Below are 24943 nucleotides of genomic sequence, written 5' to 3'. Positions count from 1 at the left end.
GCCAACCACGCGACACCCTCTATCCACTAGTTGGCACTAGCCGACAAGCATCGGTCGCCCGGTCGGTATAGTTCGCTTGCGCACTAAAGCCACGGAGTCTCTTTTTTTCGCAATTTGACCACAGGCTTGTCAGTTCTGCTACCAGTATCAGCCCTTCCGTCTAGTCAGCTGAATGATCTTCGGTAGGCTCCAAGACGATCTCACTGTACGTCACGGCTGAGTAAATTACCACTCCTACGGTATACTCGGGGATATCCCTGGTTACATACCAGCCTGGAGACCGGCTATCGTAACACAGAGAATGGTTAATCGTAAAGAGGAAAGATGCGGTCGTACATTTTTGCTTAGGTCTCCCAGGTAACCTACTTCCTTCAAAATACCCGATTAAAGTTCTGCACTAATTTCTCATGTGCCACACGCGCGCTACATTTTCCACCCATCTCAACTTTCTCGATTTCATCACCCTAATAACATTTGGTGAAGCGTAAAAATGAAGCTCCTCATTATGTAATTTTCCCATACTCGCCGTTACTTCCCTTTGTTGTAGATCCAAATATCACCTTCAGCGTCCTGTTCTCAAATGCCTAAGTGTAGGAACACATACAGCGACATCGGTCGTACAGAAAAATGTCGTACGATTTTTTTGCAGTACGACCTCCTTTTCACACTAGATCGACCAGATACATTTCTTTGCTCTCCGAGTGTCGTACGGTAGATGTCTCATGTCGTCACGTATGAAAGCTAAGACTTGGAACACACAGCGATATGGGTCGTACGACGTCCGTATGGCTCATGTCGCATCAAGTAGTGGTATATAAAGTGTAGGGTTCAAGTTTCATGTCAGTAACACGGCTGAAATATTACCGGCAGTTTAAAGGCTGGCAAGATGGGATGTGTAGGCGGCACTCTCTTGCCTTCACGCGTTCACGGAAAGCGCAACGGTAGTACTTAATCACATCATGGCGGTCGGCCAGCGATATGGAGGAAACGCCACTACAAACGTTCTGATTTCCACGAAGATGAGACGGTGGAGGGGGAAGAGAAAGTGGAGAGGGTGGTATTGTGCGAGACAGAAACATTCTCCTGCGTTGAAGTTTCCCTGTGTGACCGCCCGTTCTTCTGGTAGAGACACGCGTTTCAGAGAGGGTAAAGAATGAGGAAGTGAAGGTAAAAGGGGCAAGAAACGGACCCTGTTATGAGAAGAGAAAGAAGGTTTAGCGGGGGGGGGGGGGTTTACTGTATATGACCGGAATTTTGATGTTTTGTTCATTAGTATGGATGCCGGTGTGCTGTGGGGTTTCTGAACAGCGCTACCGCGAAGTGAAGTTACGCCATACGAAATGAACAGACTTGACGCCAAGAGGCATCCGTCTCTTCGGTCTAGCAACAGCTTCACCTCCCGCACCCCAAAATTAAAATACGTAAGCTCTGTTTTGTGAAATCTGATGTTCATAAGACGGTGATAACGGAGACTGTTGTCTTCCAGGATATGAGGATGTGTACCTTGGTATAAGTATACCAACGTTTCGGAAGAAGTACCGTATCGATCTTCACGTTCCTCCGAAACGTCCACAAACTTATAATAGACTACACTGCGTCATATCCTGGAAGGTAGTAATCTTGAAGCTTTTGTTTTACTTAATATATAAACGTTTGTGACGATGGTGTATTAATAATTTTATTGTATTTCTGGACGTTATCCATCGTCCTGTTTCTGTTTATTCATTTGTATCTCCGGAGACGGGAACTAGCTCTATCGAGTGGGTCCAACTGAGTAGGTACCACCTTAAGACGGATACAGAATCCAGTCTCCAAAACGTAGTGTTTTTAAAATAAAAACAGGAAGATGGTTAAAGTACAGAAACACAATAATTCTATATGGGTGGGCTGACGGCAGTACAGCGGAACGCATTCCACCTTAATACTTACCGATCTTATTCAAATTAGGTCTACAGCTGTCCCATATGTCTACAATCTTGAACCGATACGATTTTATGCTGAAAATACCTAACACGGAAACAGTAAGAACTCTCGTGGCTATGCTTCTAGGCTCCCTTACTTCAAGTTTCATCGGAACTACTTTCTTTCTCGTAAGAACATTAATAGACCGCAACTGAAATTCATTCAAAACCTGAAGGGAAGACACCGCTTTGAAGACCTGGACATAGATGGGAGTAAAGGTAACGTTATCCCTGGGTTTAATCAAGCAACACGCACTGAAAGCATATAGAGTGGAAGTATACCTCCGCCGACCTTAATCTCTACACTAAATGGAGGTGAGTGGTCAGCTTCACGCCCCCGCCACTTTACCCCGAAGAAACAGCATCCCGTAACCATAGTCAAGGAGGATGGATAGAATCCAGAGCCGGTCTGGTTGTTGTAGGGAAGAAAGAAATGTCTCGCCCCTGCCGGGGATCGAACCCTAACTCCTCGGGAGTTCGGCCTGTAGCCCAGTCGCTACACCGACTGTGCTGTGTCAGCTTCTGATGGGAGGATAATATTAATATACATCTTGATAAATATGGCGGAGGAGGGTGAAGTACGTTCATGTGGCTGAGGACAGGGAGCAGTTGTGGGGGGGAGGGTCTTTTGTACATTATTTTACAACAATATGAATGTTTAGAACCTCCATTTAGACTGCAGATTCAAGTTAAGGTTTTACATTTTTTTTGGGGGGGGGGGCAGCAGCCTTCGGGTTGCATAAGAGGGGGAGAAGTTCTCGGCTAGTTGAAAGACTACCAGATTTTAAAGCAGCATTCTGCCCAACTGAATTAATTAGTTATGTACGTATATCGTGTTACCAGAAAATACCGCTCTATACATTTGTGCCTTACGAGGAAAGAGCTTATGTAAATTTGAATTACATATCTTGTGAATTTTGCCAATAACAGTTGCATGAACAGTCTTGGTTCGCTCGAAAGCTAGGATCGTGGGTTCGAATCCCACTCAAGGCATGGATGTCTGTGCGCGCGTTTCTTCTGTGTTTGTCTTGTGTGTACGTAGCGGCCTTGCGACGAGCTGATCCCCCGTCCAAGGAATCCTACGGACTGTGTAAAAAAAAAGATTACGAAACTGAAGAAGAGGCCAGGGCCCAACAAAGGGCTGTAGAGCAACTGATGAATGACTAAAATCTTGTGAATTTAGAATAGTGATGTACACTCTGCCAACATTTCTGAGGGTCTGTCAAGCCTCGAATAGGTAGGTCCCTATCGTAGGTTGAAAACAGAATCTACATGTGTCTGTCACTGATGATGGTGCAGCCTCGAAGATATTTTGGAAAGAGTACTATAGCTTTATGATAATACTACAAACATGCCATTAAAAAATTCCGAGAATACTTGTTAAAACAGTACGTGGAAATCGTGACTTGGCACAGCTCCTTGCGGGGCCACACACAGAAGGCACTGTGCAAGAGCTCAGTTACATATACCAAAGTCTGTTGGTGGAGAAAATAAAGCGAAATACCGTCTTGTCAGAGAAACCTGATATTTACAGGGGGCGTGACAGCCAGAAACGTAATGAAATGAAGGCCCTAAGTGAGAAAAAAAGAGCACTGAAAATTTGATTTTATGTGGGTGACGTCTCTAAACCTCTGTGCTAACATATTACATTATCCATTAATCCAAAAGAGTTAATCGACTGAAAGTATTAAGCGGTGGATATCCCACTATAAAATGATAATTATAATGGACACACCTTAATACTGATGCCTTGTAAGGTCTGGTCTTTATGCCTGAATATTAAGGTAGATTTTCTTCCGAAACATTGGTAACAACATGAATATTAAGGTAGATTTTCTTCCGAAACATTAGTAACAATGTACCATACTAATGCGCCGTTTCATAACCTAAAAGGCAACATGAATATTTAGGTAGATTTTCCTCCGAAACATTGGTAACAATGTGCCAGACTAATGCGCGGTTTCATAATCTAGAAGACAACATGAATATTAAGGTAGATTTTCCTCCGAAACATTGGTAACAATGTACTAAGCTAATACGCGGTTTCATAACCTAGAACACAACATGAATCTTCACCGCCCTGGCAGCCTCAATCTCTCAGTACGTACCTGCTTCCTCTTGTGCTCAAGTTCATCGTTCCTTGCTGTCAGCTCCTCTAGGCTGCTACAGTTGCTGGACGTGAAGCTTGCCCGCGGATTGGGGTCTGCCACATCTCCACTCCCCGCCGACAATGTCCGTCTGTGCCCCACTGGTGTAGACGACGCACCCAAACCGGTGCTTCTAGGCGGTGACGGAGTCACACTTCTAAATGCACTTCCTGGAGAATAAGGGAGTGGATTCCTGTTGAAGGCTGGACTTGGGGTTGTGAGGCGAGTTGAATATCCAACTGAAGGTCCATAACTGGAATTTGAAGACTTGGTGAAGGAAGAAGAAGGTTCGTTACTTCCAGATAGAGACCCTGTTGACCCCATGGACCGATCAGAATTGTGGACACTCCTGTCGAACGCTGGGCTGGACGTAACACTTCTGGACATCCCAACTGGCGTTCTGTTTGTGACTAGTTTGGAACCGTGAATACTGCACAAAGGGGTAACACTTCTTGCAGTGGTCCCATTCACTAACGGCGTGCTACTAAACATGTGTGAGGTGTGAGGGAGGCCAGTTGGTGTAGCACTTCTTGACCGAGAGGAAAATCCGTTCTGGACACTGGTGATGGTTTGTGAGCTTGGTGCTGAGTTCTGGGGGGTACTGCTCCTCCCGCTCATTCCGTTTGTTAGAGGGGATACGTGTGTTACAGGTGAGGCACGAGAAGGGCCCAGTACGGCGCTGGCAGGTGAATTCGCAGTAGGACATCCGGCAGGAAACACTTTGGGCGAGAAATGCTGGAGACGATTTGTGACACCTTTGTTCTGAGAGTGGGCCATCAGCTCAAAGCGTGACACTTTGCCCAGAACACAACCGTCTTCACTGCTGGTGCTCATATCACCCCAACTGTCCCTAGGGGAACGTCGCGGTGCCATCGGTGGTTTTCTCTCCAGAGCAAATCCTTCAGTGCCTTCCGTACCTACAACAACAGTCTGGTAAAGATACAAAACAAGGTGGTTCTTGTGTCTAACCTCCACACTACGAAGGCGTATAGGCCAGGTGGAAGTAAAGCTCCAGGCATCCTCACCTCGCATTAGATAGACGAGTGGTTAGCTTCACGCTCCGGCCGCAATACCCCTCGTACCCACTGTATAGAAGGCTGGGTGGCCTTTAGTCAGTTACGGACGTGGAGGCTAAATGAAACATTTTGTTCCTGCAAGGATTCGAACTACGGCTGCCTAGTTCGACGTCAGCAGTTTAATTTTCATGCTGATATACTGATAGTCGCGTAAGTAGTTCGGTTTACCTCAAACCTGTAACTGAGTTATGAATGTCAGCTGGTTTTGATAAATCGATACGGTTAAGTATTCGATATTGATTCAACGTATCGATACATAGCGTGATTTCAAATGCGTTCTAATTTGTTTGATGGTACAGAAAAATCGTAGTCTGTCCATGAGAGGAAACTATAAAAGATGTTTCACTTTGTTATTAGGAAGCGAAAAATGTACGAGTGATCAAAACAGAAGTGCAAGCAATACGAATGTTCTAAACGAAATTTTTATTTAAAATACCAGCGCCTGAAAACGTTTTAAACAAAAGTACAATTTATATTATAATTTATGTACCTTACATACGTACTACTAATAATACTTCGTCAGAACAGAGACTATCGGGGCAGCAATTTCCGCCGCTGCGTCCAGACCAGCTCTGGAGCCCACCCAACTTGCTATCTAACGGGTCCCAGGGGCTTTATACCCTGGAGTAAAGCGACCGGACCACTCAGCATCTACAGTCGACGTTAAGGATACGTGTAATTAATTATACTTACACCATACGTCTTAATGGCGCAGTGTTCAATGAAACACAGGACCAACTTTGTCTTAAACAAATGCAGTACACAGTATGTTGTTAGTCACTTCGAGATTAAAGGCCTTTAAACAAAACGATTCGAAGTAGATACAAACGTCTTTGATATTGATACGGAATTATACATCGATTAACATCCGTAATAAGACTGTGCAAGTACACCATGTAAGCTGAACAGGTGCGTTTAAAAGAAGGAATTATAAACGAAATAATTAACACTACGATGAACTCTTCTAATAAACAAACTTTAAATCATATTCAATTTATTCAGTTATGTGATACTCAAATTGCAAGTAGCATCAATACCACAGACATACTGAGTGAATAAACAATTCCTAAGGCTTCAGTGTTCTCTGTCACTATACATTATAAATTAAATTTATGTATTCATAAATAAGGAAAAGAATTATACATGAATTGTTTAATATATGCTTCGAAGTCTATTATAACAGAGCACTACATTAAAGAATAAAACAAAATTGGTTTTAACACAGTGTAAACTCAATAAGGCTGCAATTATATTCTGAAAACCGTCGCTGGCGAGTAAATATGCGTTTTCTAAGTTTTTTAAGCTTTTAGATTTATCACGGCCACTGTTCAATTTCGTGTTACCATAGCTACGAACTGTCCAGCGTTAACACGTTGCAAGAACAAGTTATGTAGGTCACGAACGAGCGAGCGGTCTTTTGTTTCAGTATATCGTGTTTGTTCTGTGGGTACTGATATTTTCTTTATGTGGATACATGAAGTATAGAATACTATACAAAGGAGACAGTTTACGAGTGACTACATATGTGTTATTCGTGGGTTACACGTCAGCCTCGACGCATCATTCGGTAACAACTAGGGCCGAAAAGGAATATGGGAGAAAGACGAGGAAGTTAACAGTACAAATGATCATACTTCGTGCTGAATTCTAGTACAGTATACTCATAATATCCACTGTTTCATTATTTCGGGAGCTCTAAAACTTGCATAGAAAGGACGGCTTATACTGGAAGTAAAAAGGAATTACTTCTCTAAAACTTCTGTTTGAAACATGCTTCTCTCCGGTAATAATATTAGGGAGATACATGTACGTCTTTCATGTAAAATGATCACCGAACTTGTCCAAACTAAATGCGAACTCAAATGGCTCAAATGTTTTCGCAAAATTCTTTAAATTCATGAGAGTCCGCCCAGCTATTCTGGAATTGCTTCACGCGCATGAGCAAGCCAAGTAGGTACTGCGCAGGACTGCGAACTCGCCTAGTAACAGCAGACTACGTCACCTGGATGCAAGGCGAGTGGAACCATGGATATGCGAGTGTTGGGCAAGATACTCTTCATGAGCCGTGCTTCAGCTGGGTGGTTGAATCGGAGGTAGTTCGAGCGCCCGACGCACAGCATACACCCTGGGGAACAGGTCACAATAAGTCTGGTTCACGTACCACAATGCAGCCTCACACCCAGCGCCCAAATAAACGGAGAGGTGTCATGCCTCAGGTGTGAAGGAAATGTCAGTATCCAATTCTAGTTTGAATACTATGGCGGCATATTAATCCTCATTCGATGCAGACCGGTATTAAATTCTGCTGTCACATACAAAACCAATGTACCCGACATCTTCCCGTATTAAGACGTCGTCTTAACGGGTCGTTAAGTCGAAAAATCGTGAGTCGAGTTCAGACACATTTTCCAATACTATCGCCCCTAGTACTGCGTAATTCTACTGTTCCTAGTACAAAGTAAGGAGACATAAGATAACACAGCATGAAACATTGCAACTATTAATAATATAAAAAATTAATAAATATTTGACCATGGATGGTCAAAAATTCGAGTTTAGAATTGTAACCGCGAACATTCAGAACGTAAGTACAGTGTGACTCTAAATTACTGTCGGCGTTTCCGTGGCCTATAATTTTCAAACCGGAAAAAATAAAATAGGAATGCTCACGGAATATTAAAGCGTAACTCAAACAGTTCTATTACTTATAGACTATATTCTGCAGAATGCTAAACAACTTAAACATGCGCGCCTTTCACAGCACGTAATATCCAAGCGGTATTCAATTTCCCTTCGAGTATTCTCCAGCATTTGAGGTGTAACTGTTTCGATCGCAGAAAGAACATTACCAGTCTGAATTTGCTTTAACCAACGTCGCACCAGCATTATCTGTAGGTGGATCTTCTCCATATTGAATTCTGTAACGATGCTGCGTTTTGATAACGGATTTGTACTCATATTGCTTTCTCTTGAATAGTTAGCCGTTTTGAGGTATGACGTCATATTTTCTCCCAGACATCAATGCGGCGAGTACACCATTGACAAATAAAACTTTTTCAGTTACAATTTCATATTCCGTAAGCAGTTTTATTTTGTTTCCGGTTTGAAAAATATAGGCCACGGAAACTCCGACAATACTTTAGAACCATCCTGTATAATGGTAAAGACACATTGCTACATGAATATTAAGATACTGAAGTTGAGAGCACAAGTTGTACTAAGCGGTACTGCTGTTTACTAGCAGGCGGTGAATACTGCTCAAGCACACCTCCCACTGTCGTTTGTTGCTGCCATCTTCTGATACTTTTCGTAATCACGATCGACTCTGACTGCCAACACATGCAATGAGAGAATAACAAGAAACAGTCTCTCATACAGTGCGAGATAATCGTTCGGCCGCTCAGGCGGAGGAGTCTAACCCATTACCGCTTAGTTGAGTTTTGGTTCTGGAAACGGCAAGCCCACACATACCCTACTCTCTCTTGTTATCCATGCAGACGCAGCCCCCGAAGTACGACAAAGCTTTCACCCAAACATTAAAGTTCCACTTGAAACCGGAAACTGAAAACTCCCGTCTCCCGCGCAGGCGCCTGAGGTATTTACGAGGAAAACGTTAAAATCGATTTCATCCAGTTTCTCTTCGNGGCGGACCCCCCCCCCCCCAAGCTGTTGGAATTGAGGTTCTCTGGCATATAACGGCATTTCGTCCGGTGAAAGTGAAACGACATTTCAGAGGAACATATTGCCTCAATCTTCAAGGTATAAAGGAACGTCAAGCAAGAAACCAGCATGAGACAGGCAACAAAAGCTTGCTGTCTGCTTCTGCATTACTCTTCGACCCTGAGGATGTGGGAGTTATGCTTTTCGGAAAGACTGGTCAATTTTCACTAGACTACACGACATTATATCTCAGAAGACAGGGCTCTTTATATCTGGCTTGTAGACTCCGCCACCAGTCCGCATCCCCACGACTAGACTGGCCTTCCGCCTGAGCGGCCCAACGATTGGTGACAAGCTCCAGGCATCGCACTGTGCCTACCGATGTTTTATGATTCTCAAGGGCACCCAAACGCCCTTCCGGGTAAACTTTGGAGCCCGCTAGAGATCCCGGGTCCAAATGAACATTTACTGACCTTGCGTAAGGCGTGTTGCAGATGTTACTTTCAAACCATCAACCGAAGTCATTTCTGCTACCGGATGTAACGTCACAACTCCATTCAAGTTGTCGATGTGACAGTGTACGGGTTCGACTCCTGTTCCCTGTACCATGATGTCTACATCGAGTCCGGTTCCAATTGTTACTCGACCTGCAGCATACAAAAACGATATTAATTAACAACCAGCAGGAATTTAATAATATAATATCAAGATTACAAATAATCTTGCAATATTTCTCGAGAACTGGCCATGTGAAAGATCAAGAAATACATGTAAGGGTAACAGATATATTAAAAATCAATTTTAGGGGGCAGAGGATGTTATTAGGAACTGAAGTGGATGAAAGTGGCAAGCCAGGATCATGTCCAACGGGAAAAACTTTTTTAATCACGGTGCTGAACTTAACGAGAGCAGTTCATCATTTATCATAATTGGCAAAACAATCCTTTTTGAGCCACAAACTTCCTTGGAACATTCTGCCAGATTTGTCCTTAGACCATCAGGTTTCCACTTATTTGGATTCTGCAAAAAAAAAAAAATATATTCTCGCGTCCAGCCCCCAACCTGGAGGGCTAGGTCTCTGTATTTATGTTCCCCAGTGACAGGATGGCCCATTTATACCCCCAGACACCGGATTCCCTTTTCATCGCCTTATGTAACTCGCATGTCTGCGATGGAGGTATTCTACCCCCCCCCCCTCCACAAGGCAGAGCCCAGTTCTGTGTGGCTCATCAAACGACGATGCCAGTATGGAGCCTATATGGCAGTGGTTCTCAACCTTTTTCACACCGCGGCCCGGTAAATTCTTTTTTCTATAAGACGAGGGCCCGAAGGTTGAGGAGCACTGCTATATGGCGTTTGGTGGTAATTACTGATAAATTAAGTGAGGCGGATTTGGAAAGTGTCCGTCACTAATCGAGGTACTTCCCGGACAATCTCTCGGAGGGGCCGAGGAAAACTATGAAACACATACCAGGACAGCTGGTGTTACGTCCAAAATTCGAACCGAGCGCCTCCCGGATAAAGTCCAGAGTGTTAACCTCTATACCAACGTGTAAGGTGGGTTCGGCTGTTAGTGGTTGTTGTTTTGTCAGTTAAACTCCGTATCCTCGACTTGTAGCCAACAGCGTGGTAGCGTTCTGTTCTATTCGACGTGTAGCCAACAGCGTGGTAGCGTTCTGTTCTATTCGACGTGTAGCCAACAGTGTGGTAGCGTTCTGTTCTATTCGACGTGTAGCCAACAGTGTGGTAGCGTCCTGTTCTATTCGACGTGTAGCCAACAGCGTGGTAGCGTTCTGTTCTATTCAGTTTCTTAACAAGTCCAGTGAGAATTCAAGAGCCGTCTGAAATGTTCACATGATTCTGGTAATTGTGGGAACACACGCATGGCACACCTTCGCTTTCGGCATTTCCTTAACACGCTTCTGCTTAAAAGAAAGCATTATAGTTTTGTTTGTAACAGCGTTCTTGAGTAAAGATCCATAAAAAGTGGCCTTCGTGCTGCTAGCTCAAATCTATACCACTCCTTCCCATGAAGTTTTCTCAAGGCGGTACAACACAACGGATAATGTTCGCTAAAACAGAGAAGGGTGTAGCACCAAGTACAGTCCGACACAACTAATTCCTTACCTTAACTAAAATACAATGGTAATTACATGCACGGCCTGCTTCGACACTAAAAAAAAAAATACATTTTAACCACACCGCGTATTAACGTGTTTCGTTAAGATTCTCAGAATAAACAAGGATTATTTCCCAAAACGGTACTAACGGGATAGTCTTTGTAATGGCGATGCAGGGTTTTCTACGAGGTAGGACCACAGTCCTGCCCATCACATTAGACCCACGGTCTTCGCCCGCTCGAACACAGAGATCGTGGGTTCGAATCCCAATCGAGGCATGTATGTCTGTGTGCGTTTATTCTCTGCTTGTGTTGTTCTGTGTAGGTAGCGGCCTTGCAACGGGCTTATCCCCCGTCCAAGGAGTCCTACAGACTATGTATAGGATTAAGAAACTGAAAAAAGCGGCCAAGGTCCACAAGGGCTGTAGAGCCATAGACACACAGGACCACAGTTATTACGTATTACTCAGACGTTCCAAAAGACTAATCACAATTAATACTGCGAACTTCATAACTACCTCTGTTAGAACCTCAAATTCTCTTTACTTGTACACCTTCTCATTCATAACATGTCTATGCTTTCTAAGGTAAGGTAGAAGGCCGCGCCATAGCTCAAGCGGTTAGTTGCTGGCTTCCCACCGCGGCGGCCGGGGTTCCATCCCGGGTCTGGTCAAGTGGGATTCGTGGTGCACAAAGTGGCGCTGGGGCAGGTTTTCTCCGAGTACTTCGGTTTCCCCTGCCAATCTTCATTCCATCAATTGCTCCACAATCACCCTCACCTATCATCTAGGGCTGGTACATAAGGCCAGCCCACCCCACTAGCAATAAAAAAAGGTGAGGTAGTAATTAGGCCGGTCACGGTGGCCGATCGGTCTAAGGCATGCACTGTTTTCGCTCGCTCGGAAGCCGGGATCCTGGGTTCCAATCCGACTCAGGGCATGGATGTTTGTGTGCGTTTTTCTGTGTTTGTCTACAGGTAGAGGCCTTGCGACGAGCTGATCACCCGCCCAAGGAGTCCTACCGTATGTGTAAGATCTAGAAAAGCGACCTCCGTAGTCTAGAGGTAACGTTCCCACCTCATAACTCATAGTACGCGGATTCAAATACCCGGCGGAGGTCGTCGAATTTTTAAGGGCGGAAAAATTCAGGGAACAAATCCTCCGGGAGGGACTTTAAGCCGTGGGTCCCGTGTCGTAGCTTTACGGCATGTAAAAAAATCTCATATCTTCAAAGGAGGTCACTGAGCCAAATTACGGATGTTTCCCGCCCAACAACAGTCTCTAATACCTCCGGTAGATGGGGGAAGCATTTCTATACCTCTCAGCTAGTAGAGCCGGTCTCGCTGGCTGGGCGGGACTGATGGTAAGCACCAGTACCGGTATGATATAGAGACTGGTAGAAATCATAGAGGGAAGCACAATGGACCAATACAGGTCTAAGTGCATGGGGAAACCCACCCTCTCCAATAACTAACTAACGAACTAACTAAGATCTAGAAAAACCGAAGTGAACGAAGAAGTTCATGGAGGTAGGCCTAGGCCCATTGGGGCTGTAGTGCCAAGGGGGGGGGGAAGGTAGTAATTAGAAGTATTTTAACGTACATATACAAGTATGTATGTATGTATGTATGTATCTGTCTGAGTTAGCATGTAAAAATGATTTACTTAACTGCTATAATTATTACCATTTTTATTGGTTTCCTCGTAACTACCTTAGCGTTTACTGGTATTGTTTTTCTTGTTCTTCTTATCTTCATACTTTTCTTTGTTGTGTAACGAAGAAATGGTAAATTTTCCACTGTGCTATTTCCGAAACTGGCCTTGAGGCTTTTACCTTTACGTTTCCCTTTCTCTGTAGTATAATTATAGTACCTATGCCTTGTTGTGTCTATAACCGACCTTGCAGAAGTCGACTCGGAACATTAATAAGTCAATCAAATTATCAAGTTTAACGGATAATCCCTGGGAAACCTGAATGCACAGAGTACATTCCGAACCATAAGCACATGTTACTAAGACGTCTCCCGTTCAGTTAAACTCTAAATGAAATTTTCTAGGACTCACTTCGACTTGTTAACTTATTTCGGTCATGTTTAAGACGCTGTAAATAGCTCGGGTTAGCTACAAATTGTAGAATGATAGGTAACTGGTGAATGGTCAATTGTAAACTGTGCAGAATGATAGACCATGGGTTAACTTCAGGTACAATAATGACATTATCCCCGGAGAAGCTCTGGGAACTCCAAAAAAAAAAAAAAACCTCTAAGAATACCAATGTCCAAACCCAGTGAATACTACACAGTAACGATGAGAAATAAAACGGTGGCGGCCTATTTAAATATACTATCCAAGCGTTTGCCTGAAAGGACTGAGAAAAAAAAAATCAGAATAGTGGGAGTTCCGGCCGAACTTCGAACCGGACACCTCCCAAATACAAACCAGAAACGTTTTTTTTAATTAGCTTAGTGGGGGGTGGAGTCCAACTGGGTCCACTCAGCACGGCCGCCACTGATTGGCCTATTGTACCTGCCCCAGGTGATTATGATGATGGAGAATTTGGTGGAATGAAGATTGGCAAGGGAAACCGAAGTAATCGGAGAAAACCCGCCCCAGCGCCACTTTGTCCACCACAAATCCCACTTTACCAGACCCGGGATCTAACCCGGGCCGCCGGGGTGGGAAGTCAGCGACTAACCGCTTGAGCTATGGCGCAGCCTATCAGAAGCGTTAGGATTGACGTAATTGGTTCGGTCTCTCGGTTTCTCACTGCATATAACCTGGTTATCCCCTGCATCTTCGCCTAGCACAAAAACGTTTCACTTGAGACACAAACGCACAGAAGAATACATAGACTCCTAAAATTATTCCGGCCAAAAATATCGTAGACATTTGGCAAGTAATGTTATCGTACCGTCTGCAAGTCCGGAGATCGGTTTCGTATTATAAAAACGCTCGAAGACAGTTCTGTGCTATTTCTAGGGCGACATAATGTGAATGTCTGCGACCGGCAGCACATGCAGAAAACAAGGAAACGAAAATTAAAACTCATCGCTCCAATCGTGGTTACTTCCGCACCTGACATACAAAAACAAAGAGACTGTGGCTGAACACATAACCCTTTAAATCATACGTATAAGGTCTAAATGTAGCCATGTTTTGAAATAAGTTAAACCTCAGCCCTTTTCTCACATATTGTACTTACGTATCATATTAGGCTGCGCCATAGCTCAAGCGGTTAGTCGCTGGCTTCCCACCTAGGCGGCCAGGGTTCGATCAAGTGGGATTTGTGGTGGACAAAGTGGCGCTGGGGCAGGTTTTCTCCAAGTACTTCGGTTTCCCCTGCCAACCTGCAGTCCACCAATTGCTCCACAATCACCCTCGCCTATCATCTGGGGCTGGTACAATTATCATATTTGATTCCCAGAATAAAGATCGATTAGTTGAAAAGCATTACTCGATATATTCTGCCACTTACTGTAACTAACCGTTTACATTTTACTGATCAATGCAACCACAGAATTGTATTGCCACTCCATGAGTGCCCATATGCACGCCACAAAAGTATGTAAGTTTCGTCCACATAACCCAACCGTCCTTCCGTCTCCACTGTACCGCAGATCTTCGTCAAGGAAAAGCGTGCGTTTCCTTCTGATGGATTCAGTATTCGTTGCTTTTCTGGCGTGAAGATGATGATATCGTAACGAAAATTTATATGTTAACTTAGCTTCATGTGGCATCTAACAAGTCTGGGCAATCGCAAATAACCAGGGGGACTGGAATCAACTTCAACCCCCTTTATTAATGAGAACGTGGCTTCTGTTAGTTGCAAACCGAAGCAGTGTTGCAACTCTTGCATACTTGCTCCAAGCCACAGTCCTTTATTTCAAGCAGATTCTAAAAAGTTCTGATGATGGTGTATAATACTTAGTGGGTTGTCGGACTTTGTCCATTGTCCGGTATTCTAGAAACTAGAAAACACAACGTCTCGGAAACTGAACACGTTTCCATCCTCAGGTCAGGGGGGGGGGGACACCTACTCTGTTGGGTTCCAGAGAAAGAGCTAATTTCAGTCACTGTCGAGTGAGTTCCCTCAAAAACAGCTAACCTCAATCACTGTCCAGTGAGTTCCCTTAGAAAGAGCTAACCTCAATCACTGTCCGGTGAGTTCCCTTAGAAAGAGCTAACCTCAATCACTGTCCAGTGAGGTCCCTTAGAAAGAGTTTACCTCAATCACTATCCAGTGAGATCCTTTAGAAAGAGCTAACTTCAATCACTATCCAGTGAGGTCCTTTAGAAAGAGCTAACGAACGTGTAAATCACTATTCAGTGATTGAGGTTAGTTCTTTCTACGGGACCCAACAGAGCAGGCGTCTTCCGCCCCTTACCTGAAACAGCTCCAGTTTCCGAAACGTTTTATAGCTTCTAGAATTCTGGACAATGGACAAAGTCCGGAAACCCAGTAATTCTGAGCAGTTTACTTCAAATTCAGCATATTCAGAAGGCCGAATTAAGTTCTGTACCTTGTGGGAGTGGATGCAGAGTAACGGCTGTACTTAATCTCCCGCCACCCAGACTCACGAGATGCGGTGCGTCAGTGTGCACTTTGAGGGCCCTCCCAGACTCAACCACTTCCAGTCCTTCGTGTTGGCTCGTCATTGTTCAGTCCTGAAAACAGAGAAAAGAGAACAATGAGCTACTTCACATCCGACTTTTCTCCCCCATAGACAACAACGCGCCGCGAATATTAGACATCGCGTAACACTAAACCGTCGTAACTATCTGCGCTCTTCTCAAGTCACTTACCGTGACGCCAACCTCGACTTCACCAAGTGCACACTTAACGACTTTGGAAATGTAAGCACAGCGCAACGATTCCGTCGCGTTTGCTCCCGTGTTGACTGTCTCGAAAACCAAGACTTATCGGGAATCCTGCACACTCACTCACTCACTCATGGAGCTGAGCCCTTCTGGAGGAGCCGCCAATTCTGCAGCTACTCAAGAAATTCCCAGCATTTTATGGAACCAGAAGGTTCATTATCGTGTTCACAAGAGCCCTCCACTGGTCCCTATCCTGAGTCAGATCAATCCAATCCATCCTATCTCTCTAAGATCCATTTTAATATTGCTCACCCACCTACGCCTTGGTCTTCCCAGTGGTTTCTTTCCTTCTGGCTTTCCCACAAAGATCCTATATGCATTCTTCTCCCCCATTTATGCTACATGCCCTACCCATCTCATACTCCTTGACATGATCATTCTAATTATACTTGGTGAAGAGTACAAGTTATGAAGCTCCTCATTATGGCAGTTTTCTCCAACCTCCGTCACTTCATCTCTCTTCGGTCCAAATATTCTCAACACCCTTTTCTCGAACACCCTCGGTATATATCCTCCCTTAATGTAAGAGACCAAGTTTCACACCACCCATATTTGCATTTCTTAATAATAATCGTCGTCAACCTTCTGCGTCTAACCCCAAACTTGGGGGATCAGGTCTCTCCATGTATCCCACCCCCCAGCGATGACGGGGAGCGTTACCACTGTGCCTTAAGGAGTAAATCCACAGTGCTATTCGAAACATTCTCTATCGAGTGGAGATAAATTCCTGATAAACCTTTTGGAAATGCACCCCCAGTTCCCTAAGGAGGATCATGGGCCAGATATTAGCGTCTTTTTTTCTCTCATGGGGTGACACTTAGTCCACTTGGTACTGCGGCCACTATTGGCCTATTGTACCAGCCCCAGAAGATAGGTGAGGGTGATTGTGGAGTAACTGGTGGAATGAAGATTGGCAGGGGAAACCGAAGTACTCGGATAAAACCTGCCCCAGCGCCACTTTGTCCACCACAAATCCATGACCTGACCCAGGCTCGAACCGGGCCTCCGCGGTGGGAAGCCGGCGACTAACCGCCTACACTATGGCACGACCTATCTTAGCGTCTTGATCAGTTATGTGCATGAAGGGAACTTACTCGTACGCATATATCGCCTGGCTCGTGCGGTGATAACCACATTATTATGATCTGTTCGCCTTATTATCATGTAGTAAACAAGCGTTATCACACTGTTATGTAGGGCAGTTTGCAGTATCTTCCTTAAACCATATAAACTACACAGAAGACCTTTAAGGAGTTGCGTCTCCTCTCCACTACATGAGGCTATACGGACACACCATTGATCAGGTAACCCTTCGGAATTCGAAGATCGTTTGAATTATATTTACGTATTCAGTTCCTACCTCCCATAAAATTCACTGCGCCCTGTCGTTAATGTTGCTTACAGAAATGGCAGTTTATACCGAGATCATATGTAACACATGAACAAACTACCGATAACATACGAAACACATGAACAAACTACCGATAACATATGAAACACATGAATAAACTACCGAGATCATACGAAACATTAATAAACTACCGAGATCATACTAAACACATGAACAAACTACCGAGATCATATGAAACACATGAATAAACTACCGAGATCATACGAAACACATGAACAAACTACCGATATCATATGAAACACATGAATAAACTACCGAGAGCATATGAAATCATGAATAAACTACCGAGATCATAATGAAACACGAACTACCGAGATCATACGAAACACATGAACAAAATACTGAGATCATATGAAACACATTAATGAACTACCGATGTCATGCGAAACACATGAATAAACTATGTGGCCAAAATTAAGAGAATTTTAATGTCAAGTCAGGTGGTACAAGTTTTACTCCTGGGCTCTCAGAAGGTCGATACAGTGGAGGAGGCTCCTTCTTGAGAAGCTGATAGTCACTCATTTGGCCAAGATACTCCTTCCTTTTATGGGAACCGTAGGCTAGGCACACTAGCCCGTTTACAAGAATTCGTATTGGACACTGCCCTGATCCAGATAAACGCAGTCTAAAGGGGGCCCATACAAGTACGAGTCCGACTCGGCTCGGGTTCCAATGAGCCAAACTCGTCCGTGTGTGGGTCGCAAAGTTGGGAGTCAGCTCACACGTTTGTGGTGAAATTAATCCGAGCCCGGCTCCCGAGTCAAGCTCGCCGAGACGAACTCGCGAGCCAGACTCGTATGTATATGGGCCTCTTAAATCATCAATCATTTCTTTCAAGAGTCACTATCTACGCCTTGGTCACCCAAGATGTCCCTTTACTTCAGGTTTTCCAATTATCACCTTCACCAAGAGTGTTACAACTTCTCCCATGCATCTGTGTAACTCCATGGTGGAGAGTCATTCTTGAGAAACTGAAATTTCGCAGATAGTCAAGAAATTTCCCTTATTTATGGGACCGAAGGTTCATTACTGCGATCACAATAGCCTCTGTACTGAACCAGATAAATCCAGGGCGTTGTCATTTGCCTGGACGGACTCAGTAGAACCACGACAATTGGGGTAACAGGCCCGGATTCCAACGTGGTGCTTACCAATAGAAATCAAACCTATGTATACACTGGCCCCACGTCACTCAAAATTTAATTTGTCCTTGACAACCGAGGAAAGGGTGGTACGTTACAAACATTCGAACTGGCATGAAGAAATGTTTGTGCCATATCAAAGTTCGTTTCGAGTTGAGTCTTGCAGCTGGTTTTTCTTGTCTCGAAATTCTCTGTCAAACAGATAACCTCCTTCAATTACCGAAACTCCCAGTAGAATAATTAACATTTCTGTTTCGCGTTCGGGAAATTTGGAGCTCAAATGTCAGCCCGAAGACCGGCAATACTGACTGAGGTATTTATGGTTTTCTCTTGTTCGCTCCAGCTAAATGCTGGGATAGTTCTGTAATTCTTACCGGATCGTTCCCAATTCATTAATCACGCTGAGGCCCATTTACTGTTAAGAATCAGCAAACTTCATACCTCGTGCAGCCAACCTTACGGAAGAAAAGTCTTGTGATCTCTGAAGTTCCCAACTCGCGTGTGAATACCGGAAGTGTGGTAAAAAATAGAACATAGTAACTCCCTAAGATGGCGTAACTGCCTATGTGACCAACTGACGATGATGCAACCATGCTTCCTTTTTTTTTTATTGCTAGTGGGGTGAGACTAAGTCCCTTGTACTGCGGCCACTTCTGGCCTATTGTACCAGCCCCAGATGATAGCTGAGGGTGAATGTGGAGCAATTGGTGGAATGAAGATTGGCAGGGGAAGCCGAAGTATTGGGAGAAAACCTGCCCCTCCGCCACTTTGTCCACCACAAATCCCACTTGAGCAGACCCGGGATCGAAACCTGGCCGCTGCGGTGAGAAGCCAGCGACTTCCTCGCTTCCTTAGTAGACGGAGTACACTCACCGGAATGCAGTCTCGGCTAGTGTTGACATCCTTATCTATCTATGGCTCTACAGCCCTATGTTGGGCCTTGGCCGCTTTTCCTTTTCTTAATCCTATGCACAGTCGGTACCACTCCTGGGACGGGTGATCAGCCCGTCGCAAGGCCTCTACCTACATACAGAATAACATAAACATATAATAAACGGTCACAGACATCCATGCCTCGAGCGGAATTCGAACCCACGACCCCAGTGTCCGAGTGGACGAAAGCTGCTCATGCCTTAGACCGCGTGGCCACTACGATCGGCGATGACATCCCTATACAAGCCATAAGGGTGCCCGGATGAAATATGAGATATACTTATTTTGTTTTGGATACGTTTAATCCGGACACCCTGTATATTCTCGTTCAACATGTCGAAATAATGACGTAAATAAGCACTAGGTGCGGTGCGCAATTCTGCGGCTTCCAGGCATGTAGAAGCATGACGTCTGCACAAAGAGAGGGCTTTTGTTCTGCGATACGGACAAACCTCACACGAATACGTGTTCATATATTTACAACAGAGATGAACACGTACACAACAACTGGATCCTGCCTCTTTTAAACACGTCATGTTCATACATAATAAGCCATAAATATACTAACTCTTCTGCTTACATTGCAAAGATAGGGTCTGTGTGTTTCCACACACACAAAAAAAATCGTAAGTTCAAATTTTCTGAGCTATCAGCAGAACGAGTGTACCGAAGAAACGCCAACATTTCATGTCTCCTGAAATTCATTTTTCTATATCCAGAATGGAGACAGTAGGTTCCTCCGAAACGTTCATATCCATACACTAAATTAAAATTGGCTACAGCCCACAAAACACGTAACGTAGGACCTGACATTCCCACATACTTCGGCCTTCTGGGGTACATCGACGTGTAGTCCGTTGAAAGTCAACCGACGTTTCAGAAGAACATATGGCCCCCACATTCATGGTAGAGGAATAACCCCAAAAAGAAACGAGCCTATCTGCTTGAGTCGGTCGATTTCAACGGACTACACGGCGTTATATACCAGAAGACATACCTCTTCGTTCTTCTGCCCTCAAGATGGAGGTAGGAGGTTTCTCCGAAAAGTTTGCACCGATACATCAAATTGCAAGGGCTCATTTCCATACGTAATAATTTTCAAGTCTTACATGCTTTTCGATCTACACACGATAAAAGTAAATTTGTCCATATGCTTAATTAACTATCACACATTTAAGATGTACTGGGGTGTGGAGGTACAACTCCAAGTAGTCATGGTGAAATTTGAGTGCATCAGTTTATAACATCATGTATTTCATTTTTTTATTGCTAGTGGGGTGGAACTAAGTCCCTTGTACTGCGGTCACTTCTGACCTATTGTACCAGCCCCAGATGATAGGTGAGGGTGATTGTGGAGCAATTGGTGGAATGAAGATTGGCAGGGGAAACCGAAGTACTCGGAGAAAACCTGCCCCAGCGCCACTTTGTCCACCACAAATCCCACTTGACCAGACCCGGGATGGAACCCGGGCCGCCGCGGTGGGAAGCCAGCGACTAACCGCTTGAGCCAAGGCGCGGCCCCCGTATTTCATTACTGTTACTGTTTAGTGTACAGTATGCTTTTTTATTAATTTATATAATTGTAGTTGTAATTGTATTTGTTTTAGTTGTAAGTTATTTTCATTGTATTCAATGCGTGTAGTGTGTCCTTTGTTGTTTGTGTAGTTTTGTGTGCTGTGTTTTGTTTGAGCGTGGTCTGTTATTTTTGTGGTGTCGTATTGTATTACCACTACCATCGGGTAAAACCTCATTTGCAGTTAAAATTATGATGATGATGATGATAATAATAACGACAATAACAATAAGTCCGCCACTATACGATGGGGTACCCAAAAGAAACCGAACTATTTTTTTTGTGGGCAGAGCGTTTGTAGTACCGCGTTTTGCCGCTATGAGCGCATAGAGCTAACATTCCTGAGTCGATAAGCCGACTACCGTTGCTTCAGAAGGTAAGGACTAGTTTCGGCAGAGTTTATAGTGACAACTGTTTTGTGTGATCGTCGTTTTTGCAATGGCCCGAACACATGAAAATGTTGAAAAAATTCGTGAAATCATCAAGGAAGATCGACGACGGACCATTGAAGAAATTGTGGAGCTGTCGGGAGTGACTTGGAGCTCAGTTCAGCGAATTTTGACAGAAGATCTGGGAATGAAAAGGGTGGCTGCGAAATTCGTGCCACGACTGCTGAACAAAAACAAGGTCACGTGGAAGCATGCTGTGCTTTGAAAGAAGAGTCCCGAAATGATCAAAACTTTTTTTCAGCGTTTTGCTGATGTTGCTGAGGTGAAGGAAAAAAACGACGGAGGCGCTGTCAAGCATCTCAAAAGATGAATTTAGACAATGTTTTGAAAAATGGAATAAAAGACTAGACAAGTGTATTAGTGTAAGTGGAGAGTACTTAGAAGGGGATTGAAGGTTTGTGCTTAAAATTTGAATAAATAAGTTTAAAAAAAATAAGTTCGGTTTCTTTTGGGTACCCCCTCGTATATGGACAGCAGTGGTCAGTTTCACGTCCTGACCTGCATGTATACTTGAAAATCTGAGAGCCGTTAAGCCGCTCATAAAAATTTCAGATTTTTATGGAACACTAATTTTCATTAACGTGTTCAGAATAACCAGGAACTGCGTCCTGTGCTGAACCAGATGAACCCAGTCCACATCCTCACGTTTAAACGCATTTAAACACTATCCTTCCATCTATGTAGATACCGATGGCACGCGGTAGCACTATGCTACAAGCGGCTTCTAGTCCCGATGAGGTGGATTTTTCTTTTCAATTGCCCTAATCCTTTCAGTTGCACTATGACCCCTGGGGTCGACTCAGAATCTAAAGGCGCGTCCACATTACTCGTGCTCGTACGTCAGAAGCTTACTGCTGCCGGAAAATCAGGATCTGGAGCTGCTATCTGTTGTGAAGAAATGCGAAGGCTTTGTATGCAAACCAGTTTGGGCGTCCACTTCCTCAGCTCCTTATCTGAGGCACGATATGATGCCCTGTCGGTTCATTTCTCGTCACAGCAAGAGGCAGTTGTGTGCAAACAGTGTAAGTAGAACTACTGCCTCTGTTGTGTACTGCAGTTAAATGCGAGTGGCGGAAATCGAAAATGTGGCAGTTTGAACAACGGGCAGACATCAAGTTCTGCCAGAAACTTGGCAAATCCTCTAGCGAAACGTTTGATGTAGAAAGAATTGGCTGTTGCTACACGACAACGTCCCTGCACATCGCTCTGTTCTTGTCCAAGAGGAACTGGCAAGGCAACAGGTCACCGTTTTGCCACACCCTCCGTACTCACCTGATCTCACACCCTGCGATTTCTTTCTCTTTCACCGCTTGAAAGCAAAGCTACGTGGCCGTAGATTTCAGTCGTCCGAGGAGTGGTCAATGCCACAAGAGACGCCGTACGGGAATTTCCCACCAATATGTTTCAGCAATGTTTTCGGCAGCTATATCAACGTTGGCAGACTTGCATAGTGGCCAACGGCAACTATTTTGAGGGCAGATGTGGATCTGTGTAAGTGTATGTGCATATATCTTGTAATATGATGCGATAAAACCACGTTCCACGAACTTAATGACTCTACTACGCATAATCTCATAATTAATTTCTACCTATGGCTCTGCAGCCCTTTGTTGGACCTTGGCCTCTTTTTCAGTTTCTTAATCCTATACACAGCCGGTAGGACTACTTGGACGGGGGATCAGCCCGTCGCAAGGCCTCTACCTACACACAGAACAACACAAACACAGATTAAAAGCAAACATGCATGCCTTGAGTGGGATTCGAACTCACGATCCCAGTGTTCGAGCGAGCGAAGACAGTGCATGCCTTAGCCAGAGCGGCCACTGTGATTGGCTGGATTGATTTCTACACGTTAATGATTAAAAAGTAAAACGATTTAATATTCATCCCGTTTCAAGAAAATTTGCTTGCAAAGGAAGATTTCGACAAAGATAAGATAATATTAAAAAGTATCATAAATCAACACTGTGGGAAGTTGTGGACTGGATTCATCCGAAGCAGGGTAACCTACAGTGGCGGGATTCTGTGAACGGGGCAATGAACTTTCAGTTCCCACAGAAGGTGGAGTATTTCTTACGGGGGGGGAGTGACTTTTAAGTTTTTAAGAAAGGAAATTTAGCACAAGAGGATTGTTGCTTCACTCTGTTATCTTCTAAATTGAAATTAATGGACACCAATTTTGCGTCGGGATAATTGCGTCTGTGGAGATCGCGGTCTCCATGGCATCGCGGACACACGTGCCATCTGTCGGGGGACCCTGTGAGTTACACAGCGATTACAGATATTCAATTCTAGTTTCTGTACAAGTCGTGATCTTAGCAACGATATCTCGGCACTAAAACAACTGTAATGTTCGAATCGAATCATGTGTCAACTTCATCACATCGGACAGGTTGCAGTACTGGTAAGGCTCCTAATTGTATTCGGCACGCCTTCGGTTCGAATCTCGCCCGAGACAGCGGTTATCCTGGCAGGTTTTCTGCTTTGTCTCACTCATTGAAAGCAGATTCCTGAAATGTACTTCGATTAGGTACCTCATACTTTCGACGCTAAACAGTTTAGAAAAAAAATTGGTCCTAAAATAACCTCCCACACATCATCACCATCATCAGCACTGTATACGGAAGGTCTAGGGTTCATATCTCAAGCCGGGAGCCGGTTATACTTTTACGGGTTTTCTCAATTCTCCTGACGACTGTTACAGTAGTGCCTTAAATCAGGCCATGACTGCCGCAGTCCTTCTCTCATTCAACGAGAATAACTAGGCTAATCAACGTTGGAATTAACATAACGTAACGCAACGTAATGTAATTCAAGAACACACAGCTCATTCGTTTATCGTATCTGCGGCTGTGTGAAGTATGTTGTGACATCATGACAAGCGTGACAGGGAAAGACGCGTATGATTTCGTCTATAGCGCTACTTACTTGTCTTTAGCTGTACAGTTCTTAAAAAAAACTGCCCCTTTCTCTTACGACAGATGACAAGTTTGCATTTGTTTTTTGCCTCCATCTGTTCATTTGCAGCTCTCGTAAATAATTCTCTACCATCTTCTAGCCATCTCAGTCTGGGTTTTCCTAATTTCTTCTAAGATAAAGTTAAGTTGTGCTTCATTAAGTTGCATGTTATGAAGACGTATGGCTGAACGGAGGTATAACTCCACCATTCTTAATATCGGTACTAGATGGAGGTGAAGGGGCAGCTTTACCCCACCGGAGAAACAGCCCGAGGTACCGCCGTTGTATAGATGACTTGGTGGGCCCGAGCCGATCCGGACGTTACAGAGACGAGAAAAATCTCGTTGTTTCTCGCCGTAATCGAGTCCTCCCACTTTCTCCTCCCTCTCTCCTGTCGCTCCCACTCTGGAGCACAGGACATCCGTGAAACGCTTTGTTTCGGTTCAGTTCCTTAATCCTACGAAAGGCCGCTACCTACACGCAGGTCAACACAATCACAAAATAAACACACACAGACATCCATGACTTGAGCGGGATTCGAAATCACGATCCCAGTGTTCGAGCGAGCGAAGCAGTTCATGCCTTAGACCGCGCGGCCACTGTGATCGGCCCACTTTCTTCTTAACGACAACATTGA

General features: G+C 44.3%; 1 protein-coding gene across 3 annotated transcripts in view; it reads right to left on the bottom strand.

Moving 5' to 3' along the window:
• LOC111865512 (pleckstrin homology-like domain family B member 1) overlaps window positions 1–24943 on the bottom strand; it is a 251346-nt gene that overhangs the window by 104007 nt on the left and 122396 nt on the right. For 2 of the 3 annotated variants that reach the window (XM_023853604.2, XM_023853605.2), the window contains 4 exons: window positions 15483–15627; window positions 9318–9491; window positions 7187–7309; window positions 4070–5025 (listed from right to left, as the gene is read on the bottom strand). In XM_023853604.2, coding sequence (XP_023709372.1) covers window positions 4070–5025; window positions 7187–7309; window positions 9318–9491; window positions 15483–15618 — 1389 coding nt within the window. In that variant the 5' untranslated portion in view covers window positions 15619–15627. The remainder of the gene's footprint in view (window positions 1–4069; window positions 5026–7186; window positions 7310–9317; window positions 9492–15482; window positions 15628–24943) is intronic. The other variant, XM_023853606.2, reaches the window with a different exon arrangement.

Source organism: Cryptotermes secundus, unplaced genomic scaffold (genome assembly GCF_002891405.2).
Source record: "Cryptotermes secundus unplaced genomic scaffold, Csec_1.0 scaffold555, whole genome shotgun sequence".
Lineage (NCBI taxonomy): Eukaryota > Metazoa > Arthropoda > Insecta > Blattodea > Kalotermitidae > Cryptotermes > Cryptotermes secundus.
Note: the sequence above shows the minus strand (reverse complement) of the source record. Positions and strands in the feature narration are given on the sequence as shown.